At 45.8% G+C, this 26,955-nt stretch overlaps 2 protein-coding genes across 6 annotated transcripts in view; one reads left to right on the forward strand and one right to left on the reverse strand.

The window, feature by feature from the left end:
* The window catches only part of LOC123995404 (ryanodine receptor 3-like), a 295,285-nt gene extending 285,793 nt beyond the window's left edge, over positions 1-9,492 (forward strand). For all 5 annotated transcript variants that reach the window (XM_046298980.1, XM_046298984.1, XM_046298981.1 and 2 more), the window contains 6 exons: positions 428-562; positions 6,236-6,392; positions 6,845-6,909; positions 7,273-7,373; positions 7,538-7,589; positions 8,387-9,492. In XM_046298980.1, the coding sequence (XP_046154936.1) occupies positions 428-562; positions 6,236-6,392; positions 6,845-6,909; positions 7,273-7,373; positions 7,538-7,589; positions 8,387-8,482 (606 nt within the window). In that variant the 3' untranslated portion in view covers positions 8,483-9,492. The remainder of the gene's footprint in view (positions 1-427; positions 563-6,235; positions 6,393-6,844; positions 6,910-7,272; positions 7,374-7,537; positions 7,590-8,386) is intronic.
* Positions 9,493-11,075: 1,583 nt separating this feature from the next.
* aven (apoptosis, caspase activation inhibitor) overlaps positions 11,076-26,955 on the reverse strand; it is a gene marked incomplete at its 5' end in the record, with an annotated part of 50,918 nt that continues 35,038 nt past the window's right edge. Inside the window, 4 exons of the mRNA XM_046299200.1 lie at positions 11,076-11,847; positions 12,548-12,851; positions 13,739-13,834; positions 14,632-14,702. Coding sequence (XP_046155156.1) covers positions 11,669-11,847; positions 12,548-12,851; positions 13,739-13,834; positions 14,632-14,702 — 650 coding nt within the window. The remainder of the gene's footprint in view (positions 11,848-12,547; positions 12,852-13,738; positions 13,835-14,631; positions 14,703-26,955) is intronic.

The raw sequence follows: 26,955 nt of genomic DNA on the forward strand, positions 1-26,955 counted from the left end.
GGTGGAAGGGCCAAGAGACCAGAGGTGGCAGAATGGAGTGTTCGGGTTGGGGTGTAGGGTTTGAGCAGAGCCTGAAGTTAGGGAGGGGGAGTTCCTCTTGCTGCTCTGTAGGCAGGTACCATGGTCTGTAGTGGATGGGAGCTTCGACTGGAAACTAGTTGAGTGCGTGGAGGAGCGGGGTTGTTATCCTCTCTCAAGTCAAGTGAAGTCATGTTTATTTAAAGTGCATTTGACAAAGGTCTCAACACACTTTACATTTCTGCATGTTGAGAATAATGTGAATATTAAATTCCCCTCTCTCTCTCGCTCTCTCTCTCTCTCTACAGTTGGTGCTGACTGTAGGTCTGTTGGCGGTGGTGGTGTACCTGTACACTGTGGTGGCCTTCAACATCATCATTAGTAATGACCCCCCTCTCTCTCTCTACAGTTAGTGCTGACTGTAGGTTTGTTGGCGGTGGTGGTGTACCTGTACACTGTGGTGGCCTTCAACTTCTTCAGGAAGTTCTACAACAAGAGCGAGGACGAGGACGCACCTGATATGAAGTGTGACGACATGATGACTGTAAGTCTACACACACACACACACACACACACACACACACACACACACACACACACACACACACACACACACACACACACACACACACACACACACACACACACACACACACACACACACACACACACACACACACCACTACTCACTGCTAAAGGATGACTCAATGCAGTAGTATTGATACTGTGTCATAGCACGTATAAATGAGCCTTCACACGTTAAGTTCTTAAGATAACCCACTAATAGATGGCTTGGTTAGAGTTCATTCCACGACTCACCAAACATGTTTTAGGAAGGGATCCAAGGTTGTCCACACTGCTGCATATCCTTCACACTGCTGCATATCCTTCACACTGCTGCATATCCTTCACACTGCTGCATATCCTCCACACTGCTGCATATTCTTCACACTGCTGCATATCCTTCACACTGCTGCATATCCTCCACACTGCTGCATATCCTCCACACTGCTGCATATCCTTCACACTGCTGCATATCCTTCACACTGCTGCATATCCTTCACACTGCTGCATATCCTCCACACTGCTGCATATCCTTCACACTGCTGCATATCCTCCACACTGCTGCATATCCTTCACACTGCTGCATATCCTTTACACTGCTGCATATCCTTCACACTGCTGCATATCCTTCACACTGCTGCATATCCTCCACACTGTTGCATATCCTCCACACTGCTGCATATCCTTCACACTGCTGCATATCCTTCACACTGCTGCATATCCTCCACACTGCTGCATATCCTCCACACCTCATCACTTCACACTGCTGCATATCCTTCACACTGCTGCATATCCTTCACACTGCTGCATATCCTCCACACTGCTGCATATCCTTCACACTGCTGCATATCCTCCACACTGCTGCATATCCTTCACACTGCTGCATATCCTCCACACTGCTGCATATCCTTCACACTGCTGCATATCCTCCACACTGCTGCATATCCTTCACACTGCTGCATATCCTTCACACTGCTGCATATCCTTCACACCTCATCACTTCACACTGCTGCATATCCTTCACACTGCTGCATATCCTTCACACTGCTGCATATCCTCCACACTGCTGCATATCCTTCACACTGCTGCATATCCTCCACACTGCTGCATATCCTTCACACTGCTGCATATCCTCCACACTGCTGCATATCCTCCACACTGCTGCATATCCTTCACACTGCTGCATATCCTCCACACTGCTGCATATCCTTCACACTGCTGCATATCCTTCACACCTCATCACTTCACACTGCTGCATATCCTTCACACTGCTGCATATCCTTCACACTGCTGCATATCCTTTACACTGCTGCATATCCTTCACACTGCTGCATATCCTTCACACTGCTGCATATCCTCCACACTGCTGCATATCCTCCACACTGCTGCATATCCTTCACACTGCTGCATATCCTTCACACTGCTGCATATCCTTCACACTGCTGCATATCCTCCACACTGCTGCATATCCTCCACACCTCATCACTTCACACTGCTGCATATCCTTCACACTGCTGCATATCCTTCACACTGCTGCATATCCTCCACACTGCTGCATATCCTTCACACTGCTGCATATCCTTCACACTGCTGCATATCCTTCACACTGCTGCATATCCTCCACACTGCTGCATATCCTTCACACTGCTGCATATCCTTCACACCTCATCACTTCACACTGCTGCATATCCTCCACACTGCTGCATATCCTCCACACTGCTGCATATCCTCCACACTGCTGCATATCCTCCACACTGCTGCATATCCTTCACACTGCTGCATATCCTTCACACTGCTGCATATCCTTCACACTGCTGCATATCCTTCACACTGCTGCATATCCTCCACACTGCTGCATATCCTCCACACTGCTGCATATCCTTCACACTGCTGCATATCCTTCACACCTCATCACTTCACACTGCTGCATATCCTCCACACTGCTGCATATCCTCCACACTGCTGCATATCCTCCACACTGCTGCATATCCTCCACACTGCTGCATATCCTTCACACTGCTGCATATCCTTCACACTGCTGCATATCCTTCACACTGCTGCATATCCTTCACACTGCTGCATATCCTCCACACTGCTGCATATCCTCCACACTGCTGCATATCCTTCACACTGCTGCATATCCTTCACACCTCATCACTTCACACTGCTGCATATCCTCCACACTGCTGCATATCCTCCACACTGCTGCATATCCTTTACACTGCTGCATATCCTTCACACTGCTGCATATCCTCCACACTGCTGCATATCCTCCACACTGCTGCATATCCTCCACACTGCTGCATATCCTTCACACTGCTGCATATCCTTTACACTGCTGCATATCCTTCACACTGCTGCATATCCTCCACACTGCTGCATATCCTTCACACTGCTGCATATCCTTTACACTGCTGCATATCCTTCACACTGCTGCATATCCTTCACACTGCTGCATATCCTCCACACTGCTGCATATCCTCCACACTGCTGCATATCCTTCACACTGCTGCATATCCTTCACACTGCTGCATATCCTCCACACTGCTGCATATCCTCCACACCTCATCACTTCACACTGCTGCATATCCTTCACACTGCTGCATATCCTTCACACTGCTGCATATCCTCCACACTGCTGCATATCCTTCACACTGCTGCATATCCTTTACACTGCTGCATATCCTTCACACCTCATCACTTCACACTGCTGCATATCCTTCACACTGCTGCATATCCTTCACACTGCTGCATATCCTCCACACTGCTGCATATCCTTCACACTGCTGCATATCCTCCACACTGCTGCATATCCTCCACACTGCTGCATATCCTTCACACTGCTGCATATCCTTCACACCTCATCACTTCACACTGCTGCATATCCTTCACACTGCTGCATATCCTTCACACCTCATCACTTCACACTGCTGCATATCCTTCACACTGCTGCATATTCTTCACACCTCATCACTTCACACTGCTGCATATCCTTCACACCTCATCACTTCACACTGCTGCATATCCTTCACACTGCTGCATATCCTTCACACTGCTGCATATCCTTTACACTGCTGCATATCCTCCACACTGCTGCATATCCTCCACACTGCTGCATATCCTCCACACTGCTGCATATCCTTCACACTGCTGCATATCCTTCACACTGCTGCATATCCTTCACACTGCTGCATATCCTTCACACTGCTGCATATCCTCCACACTGCTGCATATCCTCCACACTGCTGCATATCCTTCACACTGCTGCATATCCTTCACACCTCATCACTTCACACTGCTGCATATCCTCCACACTGCTGCATATCCTCCACACTGCTGCATATCCTCCACACTGCTGCATATCCTCCACACTGCTGCATATCCTTCACACTGCTGCATATCCTTCACACTGCTGCATATCCTTCACACTGCTGCATATCCTTCACACTGCTGCATATCCTCCACACTGCTGCATATCCTCCACACTGCTGCATATCCTTCACACTGCTGCATATCCTTCACACCTCATCACTTCACACTGCTGCATATCCTCCACACTGCTGCATATCCTCCACACTGCTGCATATCCTTTACACTGCTGCATATCCTTCACACTGCTGCATATCCTCCACACTGCTGCATATCCTCCACACTGCTGCATATCCTCCACACTGCTGCATATCCTTCACACTGCTGCATATCCTTTACACTGCTGCATATCCTTCACACTGCTGCATATCCTCCACACTGCTGCATATCCTTCACACTGCTGCATATCCTTTACACTGCTGCATATCCTTCACACTGCTGCATATCCTTCACACTGCTGCATATCCTCCACACTGCTGCATATCCTCCACACTGCTGCATATCCTTCACACTGCTGCATATCCTTCACACTGCTGCATATCCTCCACACTGCTGCATATCCTCCACACCTCATCACTTCACACTGCTGCATATCCTTCACACTGCTGCATATCCTTCACACTGCTGCATATCCTCCACACTGCTGCATATCCTTCACACTGCTGCATATCCTTTACACTGCTGCATATCCTTCACACCTCATCACTTCACACTGCTGCATATCCTTCACACTGCTGCATATCCTTCACACTGCTGCATATCCTCCACACTGCTGCATATCCTTCACACTGCTGCATATCCTCCACACTGCTGCATATCCTCCACACTGCTGCATATCCTTCACACTGCTGCATATCCTTCACACCTCATCACTTCACACTGCTGCATATCCTTCACACTGCTGCATATCCTTCACACCTCATCACTTCACACTGCTGCATATCCTTCACACTGCTGCATATCCTTCACACCTCATCACTTCACACTGCTGCATATCCTTCACACCTCATCACTTCACACTGCTGCATATCCTTCACACTGCTGCATATCCTTTACACTGCTGCATATCCTCCACACTGCTGCATATCCTTCACACTGCTGCATATCCTTTACACTGCTGCATATCCTCCACACTGCTGCATATCCTTCACACCTCATCACTTCACACTGCTGCATATCCTCCACACTGCTGCATATCCTTTACACTGCTGCATATCCTTCACACTGCTGCATATCCTTCACACTGCTGCATATCCTTTACACTGCTGCATATCCTTCACACTGCTGCATATCCTTCACACTGCTGCATATCCTTCACACTGCTGCATATCCTCCACACTGCTGCATATCCTTCACACTGCTGCATATCCTTCACACCTCATCACTTCACACTGCTGCATATCCTTCACACTGCTGCATATCCTTCACACTGCTGCATATCCTCCACACTGCTGCATATCCTTCACACTGCTGCATATCCTCCACACTGCTGCATATCCTTCACACTGCTGCATATCCTCCACACTGCTGCATATCCTTCACACTGCTGCATATCCTTCACACTGCTGCATATCCTTCACACTGCTGCATATCCTCCACACTGCTGCATATCCTCCACACCTCATCACTTCACACTGCTGCATATCCTCCACACCTCATCACTTCACACCTCATCATTTCACACTAGTGTAGATCTGTTGAACGAGGAGTTTAAAATCCTCCCCCTCTATCCTTTACTACTTTCTGTTGAAAGATCAAGTTTTAAAACCCCTCCTCCTCCTCAGTGCTATCTGTTCCTCCTGTATATCCTCCTCAGTGCTATCTGTTCCTCCTGTATATGCTGCTCAGGGCTATCTGTTCCTCCTGTATATCCTCCTCAGGGCTATCTGTTCCTCCTGTATATGCTGGTCAGGGCTATCTGTTCCTCCTATATATACTGCTCAGTGCTACCTGTTCCTCCTGTATATCCTGCTCAGTGCTATCTGTTCCTCCTGTATATCCTCCTCAGTGCTATCTGTTCATCCTCCTCAGTGCTATCTGTTCCTCCTGTATATCCTCCTCAGTGCTATCTGTTCCTCCTGTATATCCTCCTCAGTGCTATCTGTTCCTCCTGTATATCCTCCTCAGTGATATCTGTTCCTCCTGTATATCCTCAGTGCTATCCGTTCCTCCTGTATATCCTGCTCACTGCTATCTGTTCCTCCTGTATATCCTCCTCAGTGCTATCCGTTCCTCCTGTATATCCTCCTCAGTGCTATCTGTTCCTCCTGTATATCCTCCTCAGTGCTATCTGTTCCACCTGTACGCCGGGGTGAGGGCTGGCGGTGGTATCGGTGATGAGCTCGAGGACCCGGCCGGAGACCCCTACGAGCTGTGGCGTATCCTCTTCGACATCACCTTCTTCTTCTTCGTCATCGTCATCCTCCTGGCCATCATTCAGGGTACGTTACTACCAGGGCTGTGGTTATTTCCAGTCAATTTAGGAAGTACACTGGTATTCCAATTCTCTTCAATAGGTGGCATTTTGAATTGCAATTACAATGTTCTACCTATCTGAATTGATTGGAATTGAAATGGAATTGACCCCAACTTCGGTATGTTACTACGGAACTTTGACACTGTATCACATTCGTTTTCTTTAAGTTCTTGATGTTCTTGACACACAATTCAGCTTTTCTCTGCCACGTAAACACTAGAATAAATACAAATTCAACTAAATAGCAGGCTCTTTGGGGTGAGGTCCAGGATCATGTAATCTTACCTGGTGTGATCCTAAATCAGCACTCCTACTCTGAAACATACGATACGTATGGCCCCCGGTGTTCAGAACAGCAGCTGAGAGGACTTTACCGTGTTTAAGAAGTTTAAAATGCTGTCTTGTTCAATATTCCAGGTTTGATTATTGATGCGTTTGGGGAACTGAGAGACCAGCAGGAGCAGGTGAAGGAGGATATGGAGGTAAGAGTTCACCTGGTCTCACCTAGAACATTTTCTGGGCTCCCATGTGGTGCACTGGTCTACGGCACTGTATCGCAGTGCTAGAGGCGTCACTACAGAACCTGGTTCGATCCCGGGCGGTATCACAACCGGCTGTGATCGGGAGTCTCATAGGGAGGCGCACAATTGTCCCAGCGTCGTCCGGGTTAGGGGAGGATTTGGCCGTAATTGTAAATAAGATTTTGTTCTAAACTTATTTGCCTAGTTAAATAAAAAATAACAAAGGATCAATGTTAGGAATAAGCATCTTCTTGAATAAATGCAATATGTGAGGGGAGGGGAGTGTATCTGATTGGGTAAACACATTCTATCATCTTACTGTAGACTAAATGCTTCATCTGTGGAATTGGAAACGACTACTTTGACACGACACCCCACGGCTTTGAGACCCACACCTTACAAGAACACAACCTGGCCAACTACCTGTGAGTACATACTGACACGAGGATGTTGTTCAAGCACATATGACCAGAGATGGTCCATTAAAGACTCTCGTTTGAATTTAATTAGATGCACTTAACTTTACCAGTGATACTCTGGATGAAAGCCTGAGTTAATATTTGGCCACATGGCTTTTCTTTCTGTGCAGCTTCTTCCTGATGTACCTCATCAACAAGGACGAGACTGAACACACTGGTCAGGTATGTACAACAACACTTCTCTTTATTATATGAACACACGTCTCAGGTCTAAATCTCGAACATTGAAACTCTAGCACTAGAATAGAACTATGGACTGGTTTCAGTACCAACAGAAATTGTATTTAATATCTAACCATTTGTAATGCACACATTGAATTCATAAATTGTTGTATTTCATGATTTTAAAAACTGAATTGAATGAATAAATCGCATACATTTTTGAAATTCAATTTCAATGTAATATTCTGTTTCAATATGGTAGATGTTGCATTAATTTTTGTTCATCAAAGTTTCATATATTCAACTTCTTAGACTCATTGGGTAGAGACGTCAATTTAACATCTATTCCACATTGGTTCAATGTCTAGACATGTCCATGTTTGATAGAGTCTAAGCTTTCAGGAACGGGATATAGCCATAATGGCTTATAACAGTTTAAACGCAAAAGCTTCTGTTTTTCCAAAGCGGTTGAGTCTCTGTTCCTTCCTACCTTGCAAAGTGCCAGGATGTTGTCTCTGGTTTTGAATCCCAATTTTAAAACTGAATCTGAATGCATCCAAGAAGGTGATTATATGAAAGTTTGTTGATAAACAGAAAATGCAAATCGCTCCCTAAACCACCAACGAAGCCACGCATTTTGAATGTCATGTGAATTTCAAAATTGTAATATTGCTGCCATTTGACTTTAACACACATTTACACAATTTGATTTAATGTAAAATTACCTTTTCTAGTTGAAACACCTTTTCACTCCTAAAACCATTTTAACTACTGTGTATTTCCCTGTCCTTCAACAGGAGTCGTATGTGTGGAAGATGTACCAGGAGAGATGCTGGGACTTCTTCCCTGCTGGAGACTGTTTCAGGAAGCAGTATGAGGACCTGCTTGGGTAGAGAGGACAGCTAACACTACCCAGCTACTCTCCAACCCTACCTTGATAGAGAGAACACCTAAAACTACATTAGCTAGCTACCCTACCTGTGTAGAGGACACTTAACACTTCCCATTTACCGTAAAGCAACACTGTCTGTATTTGAGAGACAAGTCTACTCACAAACCCTACATCCTATCTGAGGCAGCCTTCTTCCATCACTTTAACAACATTTAAATGGATAGAGGACACCAGAACACTACCCTACAACACTATCTGGGTAGAGAGGACACCAGAACACTACCCTACAACACTATCTGGGTAGAGAGGACACCAGAACACTATCTGGGTAGAGAGGACACCAGAACACTAGCCTACAACACTATCTGGGTATAGAGGACACCAGAACACTACCCTACAACACTATCTGGGTAGAGAGGACACCAGAACACTACCCTACAACACTATCTGGGAAGAGGACACCAGAACACTACCCTACAACACTATCTGGGTATAGAGGACACCAGAACACTACCCTACAACACTATCTGGGTAGAGAGGACACCAGAACACTACCCTACAACACTATCTGGGAAGAGGACACCAGAACACTACCCTACAACACTATCTGGGTATAGAGGACACCAGAACACTACCCTACAACACTATCTGGGTAGAGAGACACCAGAACACTACCCTACAACACTATCTGGGTAGAGGACACCAGAACACTACCCTACAACACTATCTGGGTAGAGAGGACACCAGAACACTACCCTACAACACTATCTGGGTAGAGAGGACACCAGAACACTACCCTACAACACTATCTGGGTAGAGAGGACACCAGAACACTACCCTACAACACTATCTAGGTAGAGAGGACACCAGAACACTACCCTACAACACTATCTGGGTAGAGGACACCAGAACACTACCCAGCTACCCCACAACACTATCTGGGTAGAGGACACCAGAACACCACCCAGCTACCCCACAACACTATCTGGGTAGAGGACACCAGAACACCACCCAGCTACCCCACAACACTATCTGGGTAGAGGACACCAGAACACCACCCAGCTACCCCACAACACTATCTGGGTAGAGGACACCAGAACACCACCCAGCTACCCTACAACACTATCTGGTAAAGACTATCTCACTTGAACCTTAATGGAACATGACATCTAGCTCCACTTAGCTCTTCTGCTGCCATTGTATCCATCATACAGTATCACCTAAAGAACTGGCCAGCCACTACTTCTGCTGTCATTGTATCCATCATACAGTATCACCTAAAGAACTGGCCAGCCACTACTTCTGCTGTCATTGTATCCATCATACAGTATCACCTAATGAACTGGCCAGCCACTACTGAGGAGAGACTGAGGTTGATGAAGATGATGACTGGACTTGGTGTTTCAATTTTCATTGTGAAGATAGGTCAAATCAAATCAAATCAAATTTATTTATATAGCCCTTCGTACATCAGCTGATATCTCAAAGTGCTGTACAGAAACCCAGCCTAAAACCCCAAACAGCAAACAATGCAGGTGTAAAAGCACGGTGGCTAGGAAAAACTCCCTAGAAAGGCCAAAACCTAGGAAGAAACCTAGAGAGGAACCGGGCTATGTGGGGTGGCCAGTCCTCTTCTGGCTGTGCCGGGTAGAGATTATAACAGAAAATGACCAAGATGTTCAAATGTTCATAAATGACCAGCATGGTCAAATAATAATAAGGCAGAACAGTTGAAACTGGAGCAGCAGCACAGTCAGGTGGACTGGGGACAGCAAGGAGCCATCATGTCAGGTAGTCCTGGGGCACGGTCCTAGGGCTCAGGTCCTCCGAGAGAGAGAAAGAGAGAATTAGAGAGAGCATATGTGGGGTGGCCAGTCCTCTTCTGGCTGTGCCGGGTGGAGATTATAACAGAACGTGGCCAAGATGTTCAAATGTTCATAAATGACCAGCATGGTCACCTGTCAAGGCAACACCTTGTTTGCTCTTTGAACAAAAATGGTTATATTCATTTGATTTGTTATGACACGTTACCCTTTTCACTTGCTCACCCCCCAAAACTGTTGCACAATGTGTGTTGTGTGGTAGAGTGGAGACATTGATATATGTAGGGTTACAGCTTGAGGAGTGATTGAATGTACAAGCCATGAGATTAATACCCAAGATATTAACCAAAACACAAGATATTACCTGAGAACCAAAACACTACAATGTGAATTGTGGTGGTGATAATGATGAAACTTGACTAGAAATTAAATTAGACCTAATTAGACCTAATTCTTTTTTTATTGAACTTGGGTCTGAATCTAATTAGCTTGGTGAGATGAGGAATTTAAAAAAGGGGTCCCTCAAGGGTAAGTCTTGAGCCCATTATAGGTGTTTATAAAGTGCCATTGTGCCTTAAAATGAGAACTTGACACCCTTCGTGCTCTAGGTTGTGGATTAGAATTACCTAGCTAGGGTAGGGATAGCTTTTTAGAAGAAAAAAATATATATCTAGATACCCATTGTGTAATTGTTGCTCAGTTTGGATTTGTTCCCATTGTCTGCCTGTACACCTTTCTTTCCATAGTAGAAATTACACGCTGAAGAAAAAACATAATTCAGAATTTATTGAACAGTGAACTGCTATTGTATGGCCATTTATATGGAGTAGCTTTGAGAAACCTGCATTTCTTTTTGAGAAGGAAAGAGGGGGGGGGGGGGGTTGGAAATGAATAAATTAACCAATGCAATAAACCATGTCTGTATTCCATGGGCTGTCAACTAACTCACAACATCGATCCAATTACAGAAACCTTTCAGAGGGGAAAATGTGTCTGTCTGTGTGTGAGCCCCTTTCCGTGTCTGACAAGGAATAGGAAATCCGGTGCAGCTCACAGAGCTCTGCTGCTACAGCCATCCAGGGTAGTCGGTAGGATGGAGAACACATGGGACTTGATGTGAATCAGTCAAATGGGAGGGAAAGAACTCCCAACAATGCCTTCATCCAAAGTCGATCTTATGAAAAGTATATTAATGAATCTGCTGTTGTATAAGCAGTGCTTCATGTCTTCACTGTGATTGATTAGAATATGATGTAAGACTGTTAGGGGCTGAGGGATGTACTCGTTATCATGTGATAAGGGCTGAGGGGGACTGGACGGTCCTTCTCCTAGGTCAGACAGGGTCAAAGGTTAGAGTTCAGGGGTCAGGAGATCATGCTGTCTAGCCAGTCTTCCAGGTCCTCCTCTGTCACCACCTCCTTTGCTACCGCTGCCTTGGGAGGTGCAGCCACCTCCTCCTTCTGAATCTCCTCCTTGGCCTGCTGTGTCTCCTGCTTCTTAAGCTCCTCCTCTAGAACAAGCTCCTCCCTCTCCTCTACTGCTGCTGAAAAAAGAAACCACAGAAAGTTGCACTCTCCCTAGTACTCACACAGATATAGAGGATGAACCAACAATTTTCCATTTTGTTTCTCTTTATGTTGCTAGCAAATTATCAATGCCTTTATTTAGGTTACTGCTAACTGATCTAATCAAATCATCAAATCAAATGTATTTATAAAGCCCTTCTTACATCAGCTGATATCTCAAAGTGCTGTACAGAAACCCAGCCTAAAACCCCAAACAGCAAGCAATGCAGGTGTAGAAGCACGGTGGCTAGGAAAAACTCCCTAGAAAGGCCAGAACCTAGGAAGAAACCTAGAGAGGAACCAGGCTGAGGGGCGGCCAGTCCTCTTCTGGCTGTGCCGGGTAGAGATTATAACAGAACATGGCCAAGATGTTCAAATGTTCATAGATGTTAAGCATGGTCAAATAATAATAATCATAGTAGTTGTCGAGGGTGCAGCAAGTCAGCACCTCAGGAGTAAATGTCAGTTGGCTTTTCATAGCCGATCATTAAGAGTATCTCTACCGCTCCTGCTGTCTCTAGAGAGTTGAAAACAGCAGGCCTGGGACAGGTAGCACGTCCTGGGTGATGGGTTGTTGTAGTAACTTTGTAGCAATTTTTTCCACACTGAATAGTCTGCAACCGTGTATAATCTAATTACAAGATTGCAGAACAGAACAAAAATGTTATGGGTACTCACGTTCATTTGGAACCTCAACAAGCCTGCCAGTTTGGGACAGTGAAGGTTCTGAGTCTGAGCTCTGTAGACTGAGCAGCTGGTCCAAATCCTTATCCATGTCATCCACCACAGGGGTCTTGGCAGCTGAGGAGCCCAGAGGAACTGCGCCTGGGGCTGTGCTCACAGCACAGGAAACACCCAGGCTTGGACGAAGGCCTTTCTGAGCTGCTGGGACTCCTGGGACAGGAGACTTAAACAGACCCAGCGCTACAGAGTTCTGTTTGGGTGCCATGGTCATAGTGGGTAGCTCCACCGGAGAGGTCACCTGATATATAACAACAGGATTAGATAATACATCTGGATTCAACCCAAATACACTACCACTACTTAGAAAATGACTTTCCGGGAACGCTCCGAAAACAGAAAGAATTCAACAGGTTTCCATGGTAATATTACAACACTTCTGAAAACTCTAGTCTAGACGCCTAAAGAGGTGTAGACGCCCAACACCAAACCCAATGGAGCAAAAAGGTTCTGCACCAGGCCTAGTTCAGTCTGTGGTGGAGAGGCATCAGTACCTACCTGGACTCGTTCAGTCTGTGGTGGAGAGGCATCAGTACCTACCTGGACTCGTTCAGTCTGTGGTGGAGAGGCATCAGTACCTACCTGGACTCGTTCAGTCTGTGGTGGAGAGGCATCAGTACCTACCTGGACTCGTTCAGTCTGTGGTGGAGAGGCATCAGTACCTACCTGGACTCGTTCAGTCTGTGGTGGAGAGGCATCAGTACCTACCTGGACTCGTTCAGTCTGTGGTGGAGAGGCATCAGTACCTACCTGGACTCGTTCAGTCTGTGGTGGAGAGGCATCAGTACCTACCTGGACTCGTTCAGTCTGTGGTGGAGAGGCATCAGTACCTACCTGGACTCGTTCAGTCTGTGGTGGAGAGGCATCAGTACCTACCTGGACTCGTTCAGTCTGTGGTGGAGAGGCATCAGTACCTACCTGGACTCGTTCAGTCTGTGGTGGAGAGGCATCAGTACCTACCTGGACTCGTTCAGTCTGTGGTGGAGAGGCATCAGTACCTACCTGGACTCGTTCAGTCTGTGGTGGAGAGGCATCAGTACCTACCTGGACTCGTTCAGTCTGTGGTGGAGAGGCATCAGTACCTACCTGGACTCGTTCAGTCTGTGGTGGAGAGGCATCAGTACCTACCTGGACTAGTTCAGCCTCCAGGTTCAGCCTCTGGTGGAGAGGCAGCTCTTGTAGAGACTGGGCCAGGGCTGGGAGGTCCACAAACACTGCTGAAAACTAGATGTGGGGAGAGGGAAGGAGAGGGGTGGAAGGAGGAGGGGTAGGGGTGGAAGGAGGAGGGGAAGAAGGGGTAGGGGTAGCAGGAGGAGGGGAAGAAGGAGGGGAAGGGGTAGAAGGAGGAGGGGTAGAGGTAGGAGGAGGAGGAGGGGAAGAAGGAGGAGGGGAAGGGGTAGAAGGAGGAGGGGAAGAGGTAGAAGGAGGAGGGGAAGAGGTAGAAGGAGAAGGGGTAGAAGGAGGAGGGGAAGGGGTAGAAGGAGAAGGGGTAGAAGGAGAAGGGGTAGAAGGAGGAGGGGAAGAAGGAGGAGGGGAAGGGGTAGAAGGAGAAGGGGTAGAAGGAGGAGGGGAAAAGGTAGAAGGAGGAGGGGTAGAAGGAGGAGGGGTAGGGGTAGAAGGAGGAGGGGAAGGGATAGAAGGAGGAGGGGTAGAGGTAGGAGGAGGGGTAGGGGTAGAAGGAGGAGGGGAAGGGGTAGAAGGAGGAGGGGAAGAGGTAGAGGGAGGAGGGGAAGAGGTAGAGGGAGGAGGGGAAGGGGTAGAAGGAGGAGGGGAGAGGTAGAAGGAGGAGGGGAAGCGGTAGAAGGAGGAGGCGAGTGGGATGGAGGGAGGAAGGAAGGGGCGGGTGAAGGAATGGGGCGGAGTGTTGAGGAAGGGGGCAGAGGAAGAGAGAGCACTGATCAACTCCTGGGACAAAATAGACTATTGGCAACAAGATCTTATGACGGACGGACGGACAGAGAGAGAGCTATACTGGAAACACAACTTTAAGAGGAACAGAGAAAAGGCAATACCATATTTACCCGATTGGCTGCCAATGAGTCAATATCCCACTCCTTCTCCTCAGCAAAGCGGAATTGAGTGAAGGAGTCCCCTGAGAACGAGAGAGAGAGAGAAAATATACTGAAACCAGGCTACTGCTTTCAGTTGCTCAGAATGATACTAGACAGATCTGTGTCTGTTAAATACATACTTCACTTATGAATTATTTCATATATTCATGTCATACAGTTTATTTAATTAAGTTACATATTAACATGTGATACAAACATTAGCATATGGTATCACCAAACAGTCAGTCACTAGGGGTCACCAAACAGTCAGTCAGTAGGGGTCACCAAACAGTCAGTCACTAGGGGTCACCAAACAGTCAGTCACTAGGGGTCACCAAACAGTCAGTCACTAGGGGTCACCAAACAGTCAGTCAGTAGGGGTCACCAGTCAGTCAGTCACTAGGGGTCACCAAACAGACGGTCACTAGGGGTCACCAGTCAGTCAGTCACTAGGGGTCACCAGTCAGTCACTAGGGGTCACCAGTCAGTCACTAGGGGTCACCAAACAGTCACTAGGGGTCACCAAACAGTCAGTCAGTAGGGGTCACCAGTCAGTCAGTCAGTAGGGGTCACCAAACAGACGGTCACTAGGGGTCACCAGTCAGTCAGTCACTAGGGGTCACCAAACAGTCAGTCACTAGGGGTCACCAAACAGTCAGTCACTAGGGGTCACCAAACAGTCAGTCACTAGGGGTCACCAAACAGTCAGTCACTAGGGGTCACCAAACAGTCAGTCAGTAGGGGTCACCAAACAGTCAGTCACTAGGGGTCACCAAACAGTCAGTCACTAGGGGTCACCAAACAGTCAGTCAGTAGGGGTCACCAAACAGTCAGTCACTAGGGGTCACCAAACAGTCAGTCACTAGGGGTCACCAAACAGACGGTCACTAGGGGTCACCAGTCAGTCAGTCACTAGGGGTCACCAAACAGTCAGTCACTAGGGGTCACCAAACAGTCAGTCACTAGGGGTCACCAAACAGTCAGTCACTAGGGGTCACCAAACAGTCAGTCACTAGGGGTCACCAAACAGTCAGTCAGTAGGGGTCACCAAACAGTCAGTCACTAGGGGTCACCAGTCAGTCAGTCACTAGGGGTCACCAGTCAGTCAGTCACTAGGGGTCACCAGTCAGTCACTAGGGGTCACTAGTCAGTCACTAGGGGTCACTAGTCAGTCACTAGGGGTCACCAAACAGTCAGTCAGTAGGGGTCACCAAACAGTCAGTCAGTAGGGGTCACCAAACAGTCAGTCACTAGGGGTCACCAAACAGTCAGTCACTAGGGGTCACCAAACAGTCAGTCAGTAGGGGTCACCAGTCAGTCAGTCACTAGGGTTCACCAAACAGACGGTCACTAGGGGTCACCAGTCAGTCAGTCACTAGGGGTCACCAGTCAGTCACTAGGGGTCACCAAACAGTCAGTCACTAGGGGTCACCAAACAGTCAGTCACTAGGGGTCACCAAACAGTCAGTCAGTAGGGGTCACCAGTCAGTCAGTCACTAGGGGTCACCAAACAGACGGTCACTAGGGGTCACCAGTCAGTCAGTCACTAGGGGTCACCAGTCAGTCACTAGGGGTCACCAGTCAGTCACTAGGGGTCACCAGTCAGTCACTAGGGGTCACCAAACCAGGTTGGTTTTGCAGTAAGACAGCGTATCATAGAAAGTCTTATGAAAGCAGACTATTGATTCCTTTCACTGGCAGTTCTATAATAAGCACTTCAGAACTCATGTAGTAACTCTTTCCACTGAGGGGCATCAGAAACAAATAACAAATACAGGTAACTGCCAAAATAAAGGAAACACCAACATAAAGCATCTTAAAATGGTGTTGGGTCACCACAAACCTGAACCGATTCAATGCACCTTGGTATAGATTCATGTCTGGAACCTGTTACTGAGCACACAGCCATGCAAACTCCATATACAAACATTGGCAGTACTATGGCCGCAATGAAAAGTGGTGACTTTCAACATGGCACCGTCACAGGATGCCACGTTTCCAACAATTCAGTTCGTCAAATTTCTGCACTGCCAGAGCTGCCCCGGTCAACTGTAAGTGCTGTTACAGTGAAGTGGAAACGTCGAGGAGCAACAACGGCTCAGTCGCGAAGTGGTAGGCCACACAAGCTAACAGAACGGGACCACCGAGTGCTGAAGCGCGTAGCGTGAAAAGAATTGTCTGTCTTCAGTTGCAACACTCACTACTGAGTTCCAAACTGCCTCTGGATTCAATATCAGCACAATAACTGTTTGTTGGGAGCTTCCTGAAATGGGTTTCAAAGGCTGAGCAGCCGCACACAAGCCTAAGATCACCATGTGCAATGCCAAGTGTTGGCTGGAGTGGTGTAAAGGTTGCCGCCATTGGACTCTGGATCATTGGAAATGTGTACTCTGGAGTGATGAATCTCGCTTCACCAACTGGCAGAAATGTTTTTGATATCGGTGTGGAAGAACTTGATTGGCCTGCACAAAGCCCTGACCTCAACCCCATCGAACACCTTTGGGATGAATTGGAATGCTGACTGAGAGCCAGGCCAAATCGCCCAACATCTAGTGGAAAGCCTTCCCAGAAGAGTGGAGGCTTTTATAGCAGCAAAGGGGGACCAACTTCATATTAATGCCTATGATTTTGGAATGAGATTTTCGACGAGCAGGTGTCCAAATTATTTTGGTCATGTAATGTTGTCTTTCAGTCACAGCTTCTCTCCCTAACCCTCTATTTAAACAGTCGTTCAGCCAGGGTTTCCTGCCAACTGCAGTTGGTGTTGGTGAGGCAGAAGCTGCTGAATGTTCTCTGCACCACAGGAACCCATGGTCAAGAGAGGAGGACAGCAGAGTTTGTCTCTATGTCAACAAGGCACATTGACTGAGGTGATATACGCATGAATAACATTAAGGAGATGATAATGATGCTTCAGAACCTCACAGGTAGACCAGTGTCAACCTGATCTGTGTGGCCATCTAGGTTGTTCTCAGGCTCACCTCGGCGATACCGCAGCCGACGGTGACAGAACCATGGCAACAGCTGCCAAGGTGATGAGACGGAGTGCTGTCAGAGTTCCAAAGAGGGGGATGAGATGAGAGCGAGCCATCCATGACACATCGCCTTGCTTCATTCAAACAAATCCTCTTTCTCATCTACCCTGAGTTTGTCTCGGAGTCTCAGATATCTCAGCATTACACAGACAAAGCATCAGTCAGTTCCTGTCAGTTGTGGGAAATCTGTTTCATATCAAAGGCAATGTCATAAACTGTATCATATTGTAAACAGTAGGATTCAAGTGTATAGTATGTACAGCAGAGTACATTATTATAACCAAGGTACAGTCGTGGCCAAAAGTTTTGAGAATGCCTAATATTAATTTTCAAAGTCCGCTGCCTCAGTTTGCACGAAGACAATTTGCATATACTCCAGAATGTTATGTAGATTGATCAGATTAATTGCAAAGTCCCTCTTTGCCATGCAAATAAACCGAATCCCCAAAAAAACATTTCCACTGCCTTTCAGCCCTGACACAAAAAGACCAGCTGACATCATGTCAGTGATTCTCTCGTTAACACAGGTGCGAGTGTTGACGAGGACAAGGCTGGAGATCACTCTGTCATGCTGATTGAGTTTGAATAACAGACTGAAAGCTTCAAAAGGAGTGTGGTGCTTAGAATCATTGTTCTTCCTCTGTCAACCACAGTTACCTGCAAGGAAACAAGTACCATCATCATTGCTTTGCACAAAAAGGGCTTCACAGGCAAGGATATTGCTGCCAGTAAGATTGCACCTAAATCAACCATTTATCGGATCATCAAGAACTTCAAGGCGAGCGGTTCAATTGTTGTGAAGAAAGTCCAGCAAGCGCCAGGACTGTCTCCTAAAGTTGATTCAGCTGCGGGATCGGGGCACCACCAGTATAGAGCTTCACATCTGCCTGCTTCCAGTATGGCAGCAGGCAGATGTGAGTGCATCTGCACGCACAGTGAGGCAAAGACTTTTGGAGGATGGCCTGGTGTCAAGAAGGGCAAAGAAACCACATCTCTCCAGGAAAAACATCAGGGACAGACTGATATTCTGCAAAAGGTACATGGATTGGACTGCTGAGGACTGGGGTAAAGTCATTTTTTCTGATGAATCCCCTTTCCGATTGTTGGGGGCATCTGGAAAAAAGCTTGTCCTGAGAAGACAAGGTGAGCGCTACCATCAGTCCTGCGTCATGCCAACAGTAAAGCATTCTGAGACCATTCATGTGTGGGGTTGCTTCTCAGCTAAGGGTGTAGGCTCACTACTCACAATTTTGCCTAAGAAAACAGCCATGAATAAAGAATGGTACCAACACATCATCTGAGAGCAACTTCTTCCAACCACCCAGGAACAGTTTGGTAACGAACAATGCCCTTTCCAGCATGATGGAGCACCTTGCCATAAGGCAAAAGTGATAACTAAGTGGCTCGGGGAACAAAACATCGATATTTTGGGTCCATGGCCATGAAACTCCCCAGACCTTAATCCCATTGAGAACTTGTGGTCAATCTTCAAGAAGCGGGTGGACAAACAAAACCCCACAAATTCTGACAAACTCCAAGCATTGATTATGCAAGAATGGGCTGCCAGAAGTTAATTGACAGCATGCCAGGGCAGATTGCAGAGGTCTTGGAAAAAGAAGGGTCAACACTGCAAATATCGACTCTTTGCATCAACGTCATGTAATTGTCAATAAAAGCCTTTGACACTTATGAAATGCTTGTAATTATACTTCACTATTCCATAGTAACATCTGAAGACACTGAAGCAGCAAACTTTGTGAAAATTAATATTTGTGTCATTCTCCAACCTTTTGGCCACAGCTATAGATGATGAGCGGCCTTAAAGTTCATGGTGTGATATAGACTCAGTAACCAAAACATTAAGAACAGACTGACCAGCTGAATCCAGGTGAAAGCTATGATTCCATATTGATGTCACATGTTAAATCCACTGCAATCAGTGTAGATGAAGGGGAGGAGATAAGGATGTTTAAGCCTTGAGACATGGTTTGTGCATATGTGCCATCCAGAGGGTGAACGGGCAAGACAAAATATTTTAAGTGTCTTTGAACAGGGTATTGCAGGAGGTGCCATGTTCACCAGTTTGTGTCAAGAACTGCAATGCAAGTAGGTTTTTTACGCTTAACAGTTTCCCGTGTGTATCAAGAATGGTCCACCACCCAAAGGACATCCAACCAACTTGACACAACTGTGGGAAGCAGAGCCTGATGTGACCCACACAAACCCAGCATCCGTGTTAACCAGGCCACACCCTCTGTGTAAGCAAAGCATGTGGTGTTGTGGAGAGGGACACATGACAGTTACAGTACAACAGCTGGTTTCCCTGGTAACCAGCCAACTGTCAGAGATGCAGGCCCAGTGTCAATGCTTTAATAATGCACCCTTCCTTCCTTGGAGTAAAATTAGCCTACGGATCATAGATTTTTAGAACTGGGAGTTACGCCAGTAGTGGCTTTAAGAATGGCTGCATTTTCTCTCTTTCACTATTTTATTTATTTTATTTAACTAGGTTAAGAACAAATTCGTATTTACGATGACGGCCTACCCCGGCTAAACCCGGACGACGCTGAGACAAATTGTGCTCTGACTCCCAATCACGGCCGGGTTGTGATACAGCCTGGAATCAAACCAGGGTCTGTATTGACGCCTCTAGCACTGAGATGCTGCGCCACTCGGGAGCCCACAAGCAGTAATCAAGTCACTAGGGGTTAGGCTACCCATTGAGGGATACCACTATAACGCTTCATTGTCACGCTTTTTTAAAAACCAAAGCAATTAACACACTGACTCTTTAACGGGGATTTAGCCGATCGACAAATCACTGTGAAGCTAATTGCAATTTAACTCTGGAGTCAAGAAAGCAAATCGGTAGGAGGACCGATATTTAGACCCCTTTATCACCACTGCCAGGAACAAGTGAGACGATGTCTGTGACAATCAGTTCGAATCCAGCCAAGCATCGAGTTCATAATCACATATGAGACTATGTAACAAGATTAAGCACAAAACTGTTCATCATTTGGTCATTAAATAGGTTTATGAATATATTGTGAAATTTTGGCCCATACTAAACACAGAGAAATAGCGGGATTAGGCTACAGTATCAGTGTCAATCGGATGCAGTGACGAAAACTGTTTAAGGGTACAGAGTGTAATTTATTCCAGAGGGTTATTCCAGAGGGTTATCCCAGAGGGTTATCCCAGAGGGTTATCCCAGAGGGTTATTCCAGAGGGTTATTCCAGAGGGTTATTCCAGAGCATTTCATGTTAGCACATCTGTTTTCAGAGCTCGCTTTCTGAGATGTTTGTTTCCCACCTGCAAGATTGAGATTTTCCTATCAAACAGATATAGCCTAGGGCATACACATATAGACCATGGGAACTGATGAAGTGTTCAGTCTTCAATGGAGAGCCTTTATCAGTGTTTGATCAAATTAACCCCATGGCTTGTCTAAACAGTACAGTGGACAAGTCATATACCATCATCATCATCTATTCTCCCACAGGTTAAACAAATAACTCCACCATTAACTCCACCCTTTAATGACTGTTCCCTTAGCTGTTCTCGTCTCACACTGGGGTGACAACGTGGTATGATGTTGGGACACTGCCTGGCACAGAGATGGGTTCCCTTAGCTGTTCTCGTCTCACACTGGGGTGACAATGTGGTATGATGTTGGGACACTGCCTGGCACAGAGATGGGTTCCCTTAGAAACACATGGGAGGGAGGAGAGACGGAGGATACCACACAGGCTCTTTAAAAACACATAGATCACAAGGGCTGCCCTGGAAACACATAGATCACAAGGGTTGCCCTGCTAGCTCAGTTAGCCTAGCCGGAACCCTGTGTGGCTAACGCTAGCTTTATTAGCCTGGGCTAACACTAATCCTGTGTGGAGAATGGCTGAGAGGCTAATCAAGTGTGAAAGAGGATCCTGTTGCCAGCGTCAGCTATGAACCACACCACAGGGCCTGCTGGCTGGGTTGTATAGCACTCTGCTAACACAGGGACAGCCGGCTGGATTGGCTAACACTGCTAACACAGAACCAGTTGGCTGGGTTGGCAAATACTCTCAACACAAGAATAGCTGGCTGGGATGGCTAACACCCTGCTAGCACAGGGACAGCTGGCTGGGTTGCTAACGCTCTGCTAGCACAGGGACAGCTGGCTGGGTTGCTAACACAGGGACAGCTGGGGTTCCCATTAATAGTGAAACGACCCTGGGTTTATAAGCGCGGATGTCGGCACGAGCATGCTTTTGCGGCACAGTCGATAGCGAGCTGGACTTCGGGCTAGAAGGTCGAGGGTTCGAGACCTGCTCCCTGCCTGTTTCATTACAATATTATATCAGACTCCACAGAGCTCGAGCTTGCTATTAGCTAGCTACATGGATGGTGAGAAAAACAATGTTACATACACAATATGAGTGGTTAGCTTTTAGCTAGCTACGGAATCCCTTGGCTAGCATTGATCACTATGATGATCAATGGACAATGGGTGGGAGAAAAAAACATTAAGTCTACACAGGTGATATGAGTGGGTTGATGTTTAAGTATGTGTTTTGGAGCATGGTTCCTGCATCAACTGGATGACGATCTGCTCTTGACAACATTGTTACAATGTTACAATGTGTAATAGGGAACAAAAACAACGTTGACCCCAAAACAAACCAAAAGGGTTCAAAAGGTGCTATAGCTTTTGAACTTTTATGCAGTAGGATCAACTGAAGCGTGCATTTTATTTGAGGTGTTCACAGTTCGCTTACGGAAAAAGGTTGCAGTCAGAGTGCAGTATAAATGCAGTGCACTGCAGTATAACAGCAGTATGCTGCAAATACTGCATACAATTTTTTTGTGTCCACATACTTTTGGTCATATGGTGTACATTTGTTTCAAAGTAGATTTGTTTAACCTCTTCGGGACGGTTGCACTAACGTGCGCTAATGTGATTAGCATGACGTTGTAAGTAACAAGAACATTTCCCAGGACATAGACATGTCTGACATGGGCAGAACGCTTAAATTATTGTCTAACTGCACTGTCCAATTTACAGTGAAGAAATACCATGCTATTGTTTGAGGAGAGTGTAGTTTGAGAATGTCATTTTAGGCGAAAATTGAAAAAAAGGGTCAGATCCTTAATACTACAAAGAATCACTTTGTGACCCACTGCAGTACAAGGTCAACTTCTTGTTCAAAGTTATTCTTGAAAAGCTAACAAATTAGCAACAACATCCTCTTCGATAACACCAGCTACAGCCGCTGCAAACTAGCTTACAACAAAAGATAGCTAGCTAAACCCTAGGATAACTACCGCTCACTATTGTGTAGTGACCTGTTGGCCTTTGAGAAGGCAGAAGTTTCCATACGTTTTTGTAAAAACAGTCCCACCCATTACAAGTCCAGATGTGATTGGTTGATTCCACTGTCACTCCAAAATTGTTAACTAAGACAGTTGAATGGCAGATGCCTTCTATCTAGGTTCTGACGGCCTAGCCAATGTAGCTAGAATTACCTCCCCAGATACCACAAAAGAAAAATCCTGATTGGAATTATTTTTCTCTTCAGTGTTAACCTTTTCAACAAAAACTGAAGAGATTAAATCAGAACATCATTGAAAATAATATCATTAGAATTATTATTATTATTATTATTATTGTTTCATGAATACTTCGCCCTTCTCTGAAGGCGTAGATGGCACTGATTGTTCACCTCTGTGTTTGGGTTAGTAATAATTTGTAGAGTGGCTCTAGTTTTCCCCCAGAATGCATTTGTTCTCCATTCTGAATGTCTAAAGAATCCATATGTTGTTCTGAAATACAAACACAGAAATACTGGACATTTTCAACTCTCATTATGGTGGCGATTTGACAAAATTACAGTCATGGTCTTGAATTGGACTTGAATTTTTCTGGTCTCGACCTTGACGCGGTCTTGCCACAGACTTGATTTGCTCCAGGATTTGTCTTGATTCGCTCTCACTTTAGGTGGTCTCGAACACAACACTGTGTGAAACCTTCTATGGTACTGCATATCTACAGCCAAGTCCCGAAAATGTAATATCTTTGGACGTGACGAAAAGCCTACAAAAAAGCTACACAAACTATGGACCAATCGGCATCCAAAACTGATAAATAGTTCATTACTTCACTTCAAATAAGGCCAGAACTCTCACCGGGTGAGTAACTATCACACATTGAAGAAGATATTTGTGATTGAAGCAGATTTCAAAAGGACTTGAGGCCAGCTAGTTATCTAGCCACCCCAGGAGTTAGGACTAATCATCCCAGGAAATGAAAAGATCAAGTTCCTGTCGATCTATGATTAATTCATGGACAGACAGATTGGGTTCTGTCAGTCGGGTTTACTGAGCTGTGGAGACATTACACAACATCTCAGGCTGTGTTTACACAGGCAGTCCAATTATTGGCAAAAGATGTGATCTGAGTGGCAAAAAGATCAGGATTAGGCTACCTGTGTAAACTCAGCCTTAGACACATTGGGCCAGGTTCACTCAGTACCAATGCAACATTTGCACTGGAAATATAGCATAGAAGTGGTTGACATACTGCACAGGTCTCTGGCATTTAAGAAAAGCCCACAAGAGTGAACCATGTTCAATATTAAGTGGGACTGTATGTCACATTGACTGAATTAAATAGGATCCTGCTTACTGAAATGAATTAATCATACCGATATTCCTGCTTACTAAAATTAATGAATTAAACTGATATTCTGTTGACAGAGGCAGTGCATGTACCCACTAGAGTCCAAAACACTGTCCACTCTCTGCCTCCAGATAATTTTTCAATTACACCCCTGATAAATATTCCTCATAAATTGACCGTTTCTGATCCTTGAAGCAAAAACACTTCAGCACCGATCGCCAGGAAAGGAGACCTTAAGGTTGGCTGGTGAAGCACTAGCCTTAGTGAGAGGCAGACAGAGACACACCTTAAAAACAAAATGGGCCTGATTGTTTACGTCATAATGAGTCATACACAATACACCTAGTATTTACCTCACAATGAACATGATATAGAAGCACACACGATGCAGATGACACATTGTGCCCCCAACTCCACTGGGGTGGCCCCTGGTGTCAGGCCCCATGTGATAATGTAGGTCAAGGTAACTGTTTGCGTGTAGCCACGGATGGCGAGAGAGAGGGGGTGATGATTGTGTTCGCTTGGGAGAGCCAAGTGAGAGGAAAATAGGTCGCCAATCCTCTGGGTCACAGAGTAGGACGTACTGAAGCAAGCATGACCGACTGACTGGCTGACAGAATAGCTCTCTGCGAATGTGGCTATTTCTTATATGCAATATTTTTTAAGGCTAGCTTGGGCTATTTCATGACCCGTTTTGTTATGTGTAGGGAGAGCTGTGTTTACAAAACAAATGGCAATTGCCAAGAAAGCCTATTCTAACGCGTGGCAATTCCCATGAAGGTAACTAACGAATAGCATTTCTAAACAATGGAAATTCCAACCAATGGCAATCGCAATGAATGGAGACAACGAACGGCAATCACAATGAATGGAGACAACGAACGGCAATCACAATGAATGGAGACAACAAATGGCAATCACAATGAATGGAGACAACGAATGGCAATCACAACGAATGGCAATCACAACGAATGGAGACAACGAATGGCAATCACAATGAATGGAGACAACGAATGGCAATCACAATGAATGGAGACAACGAATGGCAATCACAATGAATGGAGACAACGAATGGCAATCACAATAAATGGAGACAACGAATGGCAATCACAATGAATGGAGACAACGAATGGCAATCACAATGAATGGAGACAACGAATGGCAATCACAATGAATGGAGACAACGAATGGCAATCACAACGCAATCAAGACAAAGGAGATCAGCATCAGAGCAGATAAAACAGATCCCTGTCTCTGTGGTTTTCACTAGAGGGGGTCTGTTCTTTATAGGGGCTGTCTGTCTTGTCAGCTGTCACTACACAGAGCCCCCTGTAGTCACGACTCACTTCTTCACTCTGAGGCAGCTAATCACTGGCATTCATGTTGTTGTTTGAGGTGACGTTCCATTTCCGTAGTAGAACTCTGAGGAGCAGAACGAGCTAAGATAGTGTTTGTCTGCTCCCTGTTTCTCCCTCTGCAGTTTGAGGTCAAGTTGTATTTTCATCGTCAACATGACTCTGGGGCAGAACGAGGTTCCATCTCGTTTCTCCCACTACAGTTTCGTGATTTTACATTCAGTAATCTGATGACCGTTATTTATTTAATCGACTAAATATGATTAATTGTAACCAGATTAAATTAATGACATAACAATTAACTCATTAGGATTTTGGGGCACCACGGAAGAGGTTGTTTAACTTCTTTGGGATAGGGGGCAGCATTTTCACTTTTGGATGAATAGCGTGCCCAGAGTAAACTGAGTCCCAGATGCTAATATATGCATATTATTATTAGTATTGGATAGAAAACACTCTGAAGTTCCTAAAACTGTTTGAATGATGTCTGTGAGTATAACAGAACTCATATGGCAGGCAAAAACCTGAGAAAAAATCCAAACAGAAAGTGGGAAATCTGAGGTTTGTAGTTTTTGAACTCAGCCCCTATCGAATTCACAGTGGGATATGGATTATTTTGGACATCCTAAGGCTTCCACTAGATGTCAACCGTCTTTAGAACGTTGTTTCAGGCTGCTCATGTGAAGGGCGGCCGGATGAGAGGGGATTGAGTCAGAGGTCTGCCTACAGCCTCGTTCTCGGTCAAGCGCATTTGTCATGAGTGGTACCTCTCGTTGCAGTGCATTTCTACAGACAATGGAATTCTCCGGTTGAAACATTATTGAAAACTTATGATAAAAACAACCTAAAGATTGATTCTATACTTAGTTTGACAAGTTTCTTCGACCTGTAATATAACTTTTTGAACGTTTCGTCCGAATGGACCAGATCGCGCATTTAGATTTGTTTACCAAATGCCCTAACTAAAGAAGCTATTGGACATAAATGAACATAAATGATGGACATTATCGAACAAAACAAGCATTTATTGTGGAACTTCGATTTCTGGGAGTGCATTCTGATGAAGATCATCAAAGGTAAGTGAATATTTATAATGCTGTTTATGAATAATGTTGACTACCCAACATGGCAGATATTTCTCTGGCTGGTTTGGGCTCTGAGCGCCGTTCTCAGATTATGCTTTTTCCGTAATTTAAAAAAAAAGTCTGACACAGCGGTTGCATTAAGGAGAAGTTT

The sequence above is a fragment of the Oncorhynchus gorbuscha genome, linkage group LG14, assembly GCF_021184085.1.
Source record: "Oncorhynchus gorbuscha isolate QuinsamMale2020 ecotype Even-year linkage group LG14, OgorEven_v1.0, whole genome shotgun sequence".
Classification (NCBI taxonomy): domain Eukaryota; kingdom Metazoa; phylum Chordata; class Actinopteri; order Salmoniformes; family Salmonidae; genus Oncorhynchus; species Oncorhynchus gorbuscha.